This window comes from Gymnogyps californianus, chromosome Z (genome assembly GCF_018139145.2).
Source record: "Gymnogyps californianus isolate 813 chromosome Z, ASM1813914v2, whole genome shotgun sequence".
NCBI lineage: Eukaryota > Metazoa > Chordata > Aves > Accipitriformes > Cathartidae > Gymnogyps > Gymnogyps californianus.
The window spans coordinates 41,197,619-41,206,651 of record NC_059500.1 but is presented as its reverse complement, the minus strand read 5'-3'; the positions used below and the strand labels follow the sequence as shown (position 1 = coordinate 41,206,651).

Sequence of the window (9,033 nt, the reverse complement as noted above, 5' to 3'; positions counted from 1 at the left end):
TTGTCAGGTACAAAGCTTTCATCCAGTTACAGTGTAAAAGTCACCCCTGTGATACAAGTGCTGACAGATCCCACCTTGGTTCTGTTGTAGATGGGGTCTCTTACTTCTGTTCATAACAGTGCTGATGAAATGGGAGAATAACTTCTCGGGTCAATTTCTAAAGTAAACTGGGTGTTAACAGCAGCACCCACAGAAATAAAACAAAAAAAATAGAGCACATGTATATAACAACCTACTTCTGTTTTTTTTTTTTCCCCATTCGCTTTCCATCCATAACAAAAGGATTTCAGTTACATGTTTCTGATTAAATCAACAGAAAAGGAGAAGTCACCGAGCAGAGTTGCTTGTAGAAGTCTCCATGCTTTCCTGATACTCCATGATGAGTAAACTGCACATACTTTTTATGCTGATTGAAACTTTAAATATTGGAAATGCATGTTTATTTTTAGTATCTGTAGAAGAAAAAAATTGAAATTTTTAATTTAGATAGCTTCTATGTTGTCACACTTAGAATAGCAGAACTTTGAATTGAGACCAAATTTCTATGTAATACGAGCGAGAGACTTGTGATAACTTTAACTGTTGTCAGAAGAGTAAATGTGTCTTCTTGGGTTTTGTTCTAGGGAATTCACTTTCTTAACTTAAAAGAAAATGTCTACATCTAACGTTGCCACAAGAGTGGAAACTTGGCTTTCATCCACATGGCATGTTAAGGTTCCTTTGACATGGCTGGAAGCATGTATTAGTTGGATCCAGGAAGAAAATAGTGGTAGTAATTTAAGTCAAGCTCAGATTAACAGGCAGGTATTTGAGCAATGGCTTCTTACCGACCTAAGAGATTTGGAATATCCTGTTTTGCCTGACTGCATCTTAGATGCTCCTAAAGGAGAGTTGTCAGGCTTCTACTCCATACAGATTGATTCACTGGCTGATGTTAGCCAGCCAGCATATTCCCAGTTGCAGAAGCTAAGAGGGAAAAATACTGCAAATGAAGAAGTGACAGCCAGTACTCAGGCATTCCAGAAGCCCTGGGAAGCAAAGCCTACTCGAATGCTGATGCTGCAACTAACTGATGGGATACATCAAATTCAGGGCATGGAGTATCAACCAGTGCCTGTCCTCCATAGTAATCTTCCTCCTGGAACAAAAATCACTGTACAGGGTAACGTTGCATATCGTCTTGGAGTCCTTCTGCTTAAACCAGAAAATGTGAAAGTTTTGGGGGGTGAAGTGGATGCTCTACTGGAGGAGTATTCTCAGGAAAGAGTCCTTGCTAGACTAACTGGAGAAACTGAAAACCCTAATTCTGTTGGACAAGCTGGTCACGACCAAATTCTTTCAAGGCCTGTGGATGAATTAGAACAAACTCTAGGCCCCTCGGATGAAGAGCTTTTAGCCAGTCTTGATGAAAATAATGAATTTACTTTAAACAATGAAACAGAAAGCGGATACTGCAGTAGAAGCAACAATTTTAGTACACCCTCAGGTTCACTGACTGCACACAATGGAAATGTTTTGCTACAGGAATCTGGAAGTCCTTTGCCTCATTCAGATGAGCAAGTTTCACCTCCCATAGAATATGTTGATGGCTTGTTAAATGACTTTCCTTTAGAAGATGACTTTCTTCTGGAAGAAGAGATGCAAAGAGAGCTGGAGGAAGTGCCGCCAGTGGTCGTGAACAGAAACATAGGTTTAATTACTGAGAGACTTCCACATACATCTAGAAGCTCCTGCAATTCGTCTTTAAATGGCACTTGTGAAAAAGATGATGTGAATGAAAGAGATAAGCCTGCAGAAGCTACCAGTGAGCAAAAGGCTTTTGAAAGAACAGTATTTCATGTAGATGGAAATAGTATGAGTAGCTTTTCACAGCACGAGAGTGTACATCAGACCTGCAGTTCTGCAGATTTTTCTTTGGAAAATCCTCCTGAAGAAAGGCAGAATGATACAGACCTAGATGACAGCAGATGTAAATCCCAGCACACTTCTGACAGCAGGCTGTTAAATGATGATCCTGTATTTTTCTTGAAAATGGATCCAGAAGCAGATCAGCAGAAGCATGATTCACAGACCTCTCCTTGCAGAACAGTAGAGGCACATTTAGATTTAGATTCTCCACCTTTCACATATATATCTCTTCTCCTTGCAAAAAAACCAGAAACTGTTACAATTCTGAAAGTTAAGTGTTTTATTGTTACTCTCACTGGAAACCTCACAAGCAGCAATGGGTCCTGGGGTATAAAGGCAAAAATCTCTGATGGTTCAGCTTATCTTGAAGTAGATTTTGCTGATGATATTCTAACAAGTTTGATTGGCTTTTCAGTGCCTGAAATGAATAGGCTGAAAAAGGATCCAGCTTTACATCTGAAGCTTAAGGATGGTTTAGAGAAATGTCAAAAACAACTGATAGATCTCTGTTGTTTGATGACTATAGAGTTTAATCCACTTCAGTCTAAAGCCACTGTATTTATTCTCCAGGATGCTGATGCAAGGCATCTAGAACAATTGAAGAAACGTTTGAATAAATAATGTGTGCAAACTTGCAGACTGTATATTAGGAAACATTTAAGTCAGATTTCCCCTGAAGGACTGTTGAAAGTTAAATTTTAAAGTTAAGTGGTATGTCTTTTCTCTTATCAGGAAAAATGATGGAAATGTGAGAGGAGATGACTTGTTGGAGCGAAACTTTGCAGTTTGTTTCTTATGGTGATAGTATTGAAATAAGCTTTCAAATATTTCTGTCTTGATTTAAAATACTCATGTATCATTTTCATTCTGCAAAATCCTTCAGGTCCTCGACTGGTGATCTGGAGTAGCAGAATTTGTCAGGAAGTGGATAACAATGAACAAACCATCTTGTTGTTATATTTTTTCAAGGGTGATTACTTACCTGATTTTTAAAAGGTAGCTATAGGAGACTATCAGTCTTTTCTTGGAGAAAAGTGGTTGAGTAAATTTAAACAAAGAATTATTGTTTAAATGTAGTCACTTCTGACTATGCCAACCTGAAAACTCAGATACATATTCAGTGTGCAAGAACCTGAAGTGTAGAGAAATGAAAGATTTTCTTCTAAATGTTTGGGGGGAGGGGGGAACAACCCTATATATAAATGAGATAAAAAGCTGTATATTTTAAAAAATCAAACCAAAAAAAAGCCAAATATTTTTAAATCTTTTATTAACAGAAAAGAATGATTATAACGTATGGGGAATCTATTTTTTGTCATGTTATTGTTAATCATTGCTAATAGTTTTGAATCCACAGGTAACCTTATTCATTAACTCTTATGATTACTTGTCTAACCTTTTCACAGAGTAGTCAAATACTTGTGCTACAAACCTGTTGTATATGTATATTTAATGTTGGTCTTAATTTTGATTATTTTTTTTTAATTTCTGCTTTTAGAATGTATAAAAATGAATATATTAAAGTTTTCATTTAAACTTTGGTGGAAGCTGTTTAGTCACTTTGAAAGAAAAATGTACACCTTGTTGAGAGTGTAGAGTATCAGAAATGGCTTGATTGGTTTTTTTGTTCTTCCTTTTCCTTCTTCCCATCCTTTTCCCTTCTCTTGGGTTTTTTTCTGTGAAATTGGAAGAATTAAAATTCTGACGGAAGTCTGTGCAGTGTTGGTAGTGTTTGCAAAGAATGTAAAATTGGTAGCCAGGAGAGGCATTTTTCAATTGGACTGTCAGTATCTTTTTTTCAGAGCCTTTTCTTTCCCTGAACAAAGTCTGTTAGACCGTTGGGAATTGCTATGAGAGACTGTCAGTATTGCTCTACTGCCCCGTCCCCAATTGAGAAGCATCCTTCGAGACTCCAAGTGACATAAGGAAAACTAGAGGTAATTTGCTAAGTAAGGTAAAAACGAAGGAAGGTGGAGGAGGGGGGAATCTTGAGTTTTTCAGGCTCAAGGCCTGAGCTTTTTTAGGCTTTATTTTATACAGTTTAGAAATGCATAAATTCCTCTGTCCCTTTCCTTCCTCTCCTCCCCTTTCCCTCCCCACTCTGAAGAGAACCTGAGCAAACCATAACCCCATGAGTCATCTTTGGGTTTATTTTCTGGGGCTGTTGGGAATTGTGCATCATTTAGAACTGTAACAGCAAAAGCTTTTGCCTGTGTGGAACCTATATTGCTGGATCTTTAGTTACAGTTTCAGAAAAAATTGCTTCTTATTAGGAAACTGACCAAGCTTCATCTCGTACAATCCCTGTAAAAGGTAATACAGCTGACTGTAAACCTTTAGTGCAGTTTTATGGAAACATTTCTTGTATGATGAGTTATGGAAACTTCCTTTGAAGTTTTGGCTTTACCATGTGAAAGGATAGGAGTCCTTAAAGTTCAAGCTACACGAATAATCCACAGATTTTATTCTACTTGTGCAAAACAGGAGGAATGTCATTCAAAGCACAGAATCAAATTAAGTATTGTCTTTGTTTCAGCTGATGAAGTCACACCTGCCTCTCTTTTTCTGCATTTGTGTTAAAGTTTAGTCATCTCTGCTAAAAGAAGTTCATGCATCTTCCACCCTCTTCCCCTCTGCCTTAAAGGCACTGTTATTTGTCCGAGTTTTCCTTCTCCCCCTCCCCCCGTTGTCTTCATTTTCAGGATGTTCTTCCTGGAAGGCTACTCCTGTGCCTGTTCTCCAGTGCAAGCAATAAGGTAAATCTCAGTACTGCTGGCTGTTTAGAGCTTGACTGCTCTGCAGATATTTCAGTGCAATTTTCGAGCATATAATGATTCCAGATCTGTGTTTAAGCTTTTAGAATTAATGAAAAGTATTGCATAGTTTTTCAGACAAGAAAAGCAATGAAATAAAGTGATTCTGAGAAAGCATACTTAGTTAGGAGCATTATGTCAAACAGAAAATGGCATATGTGGCTGTGTGTACCAGTCATTGGTTCATGCCTTATCCAATTTTTTGGCTCTCAGAACCAACTTCTTTATTACCAGTCTTAATGCTTTTGTGCTGTGTGTATGTATTGCATGTGTATATTGCCTCAGTGTGCCAAGCAGCAGTACATGTCGCAGTCCTTCAGGTAATCACAGTTCTTACAGGCTGAATTCAGAGAACAGGCTGCAACACCAACTGACCGTGGTAGTGACCTGGAGCAGAGGTATGGCCACACTTCTGCTGGGGAGTGTGACAGAATTCCTGTACAAGTTGCTGAAGGCAATTGTCATGGCAGCTGCTCTCACAACTTCCATGTAGCCTTCTAGCAGAAAGCAGTTCCTGCTCTTTCGGTCATCTATTCTCCATGCTATTTTACAAACTCGCTTCTTGCTAACATTGTTTCAGCTGCTAAGTAGACTTCTGCACCTGCAGTGTATCTGACTGTCTGAGGTTTCAGAAGCTGTATTCTTCAGGAATGTTTTCATATTAATGGGAAAAAGAAACTGCATTTTTTCATTGCTGATCACAATGGAAACTTCCAACTAATTCAGTTTTAACGTACAAAACCTACAATGTTCTCACACAATGACTTGGATGTTATTATATTAATGATGAAAGTTTGCTCTTCCTGCCTTTCTTACAGTTATTAAAGAAAATGAAAACAATAAATTGGCTATGGCGGTGCCAGGTAGCTGCATCAGAATATCCCATTTAAAAGCTCTGTCACTAAGGCAAGGTAGTAGAAAAAAGAAAGTTCTCAGAAACTTTGCTGCGCCCTACTTCCTTTAAAGGTATTCACTCTCAAACTGTAGAACAAGGCAGTGGCTGGACCAAAGAAATGTGGCAGGTTTCCAAATAAACTAGGGTGGCAAGAACAGCTTGAGGACTAGCGTAATCCTACTGGATACTAGTTCGGCCACAGCGACGTTTGTCATTATAACCCAGCAACTTCCTTCTTGTTGAATGAAGGCAGTGTCCTAAGGAAGCAACAGCTAGCTGAGATAATGTCATTTTAAAGTATCAGTTAGGAATGTTAAGGGATTTCTTAAAGGTACTGCTCCAGTACTGTGACTTCACACTAAAAGAATTATATATTTCGGGTCATATCAGTAGGAGAAATTTTCATAGTAGCTGAGTATGGAACATGATTAGATAGAACAGTAAGCATAACATTTGGTTCTAAATGTAAAGGTCCTATTTCTTAATATCTTGCTATAATAATGTCAAGCATTTCTGTTTGGAATAAAAAGGTAGTAAATTTAAGCTTTTTGTTATAGGGAGGGAAGAGTGATGTATAATACAGTACTTCTGAGTTATCTGGTGGCAAGCAAACTTAAATGTATTTTCGTGGGAGGAAAGAGCAAAAAGGACTTTAAAATTTAAGTAGTACCTCTCATTTCAGATCCAGTTCTCTGCATTATGGTCCTAGAAGGAACACAATGCCAACAGTAATAACAGCAAATGAGAGGTTAAGGGCAGCCTGACATTGCAATTTTTTAATTCAACAGAAGAGGTAGAAGTTTCCTACAAATCAGCTTCTCATCTAAATGTATATGTAGCATACTTCTGTATCCGTGTGTCACTTTTTAGTCTTTTCTTCCCTAGGGATTTTTTTCCCTGTTTACACTGGGTTTTATAACAGGGTGAAATTGCATTGTGTTGCTGTCAGAATTTGTCCTGCTTCTGATTCTTAGCCTTCTCTTAAGGCTGAACAAACCCAGTTCTGTCATCCTCTCCAGGGAATGGCATGTGCTCCAGCTCCCTGACCACCTTGGCAGCTGTCTGCTGGTCACCTGCTTCACTATGTCAGTGGCTTTCTTGTGCTAGGAAACTCTAAATAGGACACAGTACTCCACATGCAGTCTCCTAAGTGCTGAAAGCAGAAGGCGGCTCGCTTTCTTGGACCTGCTTGCTGCTCTAGAGCCTGGTATGTGGCTGGTCATCGCCACTGCAAGGTCACACTGCTGACGTATATTCAACTTGTCCACCAGGGCACATGGGTCTTGGTCTGTAAAGCTTTCTAACTAGTTGGCTCCCAACCCATACTGTTGCGTGGGCTAAGATGACGGACTTTGCGTTTGCCTTTGAACTTAAGGAAGTTTCTATCAGTCCATGTGTCCAGCCCATGCGGTACTGGTTCTCCTAGCACTGACTGCTTTCTTTCTTTTTCTTCCCCCTGCCCCTCCCTGCCATGTCTGGTAGCTTCTTCCCCACTTGCCCCTTATCTACGCAATCAGAAACCTCTTTCTAGAGGGAATCAGGTTGGGCAGACATGACTTGCCATTGGTAGACCCATGCTGGCTGTTCCGAATCACCATCTCCTTCATGTGCCTAGGTGTGGATTCAGGGAGGGTCTGCTCTAACCTCTGAGACTGAGGTCAGGCTGCCCAGTCGGTAGTTCCCTGGATCCTCCTCCCTGAAGACGGGTGTGACACTTGCCTTTTTCCAGTCATCAGGAACCTCCTGATTGCTATGACCTTTGCAATATAATAGAGAGTGGCCTTGTGGTCACTACAAGGAGACATCCTTGTAGTCCTCCTGAGTTGCCTGCCCCTTCTTCCAAAGGTCATAAACTCTCCTTTTTTTCCTGAGTTCCAGCCAAAGCTCTCTGTTCAGCCAGGCTGGTCTTCCCCGCCCACTTGTCTGTTGACACATAGGGACGGCCTGCTCCTGCGGCTTTAAGATTTCCTTCTTGAAGAATGTCCAGCCTTCCTGGACTCCTTTGCCCTTCAGGACTGCCTCCCAAGGAATGGCAACCAGTCTCCTAAACAGGCCAAAGTCTGCCCTCCAGAAGTCCAAGGTAGCAGTTCTGCTGACCTCTCTCCTTACTTCTCCAAGAATCGGAAACTATAATTTCGTGATCGCTATGCCCAAGACGGTCTCCAACCGCCACATCACCCCCAAGTCCTTCTCTGTTCACAAACAACAGGTCCAGTGGGGTGCCTTCCCTAGTTGGCTCACTCACCAGCTGTGTCAGGAAGTTATCTTCCACACACTCCAGCAACCTCCTAGACTGTTTCCTCTCTGCTGTATTTTATTTCCAGCAGACATCTGGTAAGTTGAAGTCCCCCATGAGAACAAAGGCTAGCGATTGTGAGACTTCTCCCAGCTGCTTAAAGAATATATCATCTGCCTCTTCATCCTGGTTGGGTGGTCTATAACAGACTCCCACCATGATATCTGCCTTGTTGGCCTTCCCCTAATTCTTACCCATAAACGCTCAACCCTATTGTCACCATCATTAAGCTCTAGACAATCAAAACACTCCCACCGCCTCTCCTTCCTTGCCCATCCCTTCTGAAGAGTTGATAGCCATCCATTGCAGCACTCCAGTTGTGCAAGTCATCCCACCCTGTTTCCATGATGGCAACTGTATCATAGTTTTCCTGCTGTACGATAGCTTCCAGCTCCTCCTGTTTGTTGCCCATGCTGCGTGCGTTGGTGTAGATGCACTTCAGTTGGTTTATTGATCCTGCCACCTTTTTGGGGGGAGAAGCCCTAATTCCTACGTGACCATTCTCAGGCACTTCTGTGGTTTCTAACAGATCAATAAACTTTGCATCTTTGCTGCCATATGGATCTCCATCCCCTACCTCCACTGAGATGGCAGACCAAAGGACCTCACTAGCACACTGTCCCTCGAACATTGGCATGCTGCCCCCAGGCATATCTCTAGCAAGCCTCATTTTTTCCCTTTCCCCCTTCAAATCTAGTGTAAAGCTCTTTGAATGAGCCCTGCTAACTCCTGTGCAAAGATCTTTTTCTCCCTTTCTGTCCTCTCTTTCTGATCCCCCCCTGCCTGTCACCAGCAGGCCTGGTGTCATGTAGACTGACCCATGATCAAAAACCCCAAAATTCTACTGGTGACACCAGGCTTGGAGCCAGGTATTGATCCGCTGGCACTTCTTGTTTCTTCCCTCATCATTCCCTGCAAATGGAAGGATAGAGGAGAACACTACTTGTGCTCCTGATCCCTTAACCAGTCGTCCCAAGGCCCTGAAGTCTCTCTTGATTACTCTCGGACTTCTTGTTGCAACTTCATTGCTGCCTACCTGAAAAATCAATTATGGATAATAATCTGAGGGCTGTACCAGGGTAGGAAGTTTTCCCTTCACATCTTTAATCTAGGTCCCCAGG

The 9,033-nt window shown here is 41.2% G+C and overlaps 1 protein-coding gene across 1 annotated transcript; it reads left to right on the top strand.

The window, feature by feature from the left end:
* Positions 1-651: 651 nt before the first annotated feature.
* Positions 652-3,034, top strand: RMI1 (RecQ mediated genome instability 1). Its single transcript, XM_050913289.1, has one exon. The coding sequence runs from the start codon at positions 652-654 to the stop codon at positions 2,527-2,529; it is 1,878 nt and encodes a 625-aa protein (XP_050769246.1). The 3' UTR covers positions 2,530-3,034.
* The last annotated feature ends 5,999 nt before the right edge of the window (positions 3,035-9,033 follow it).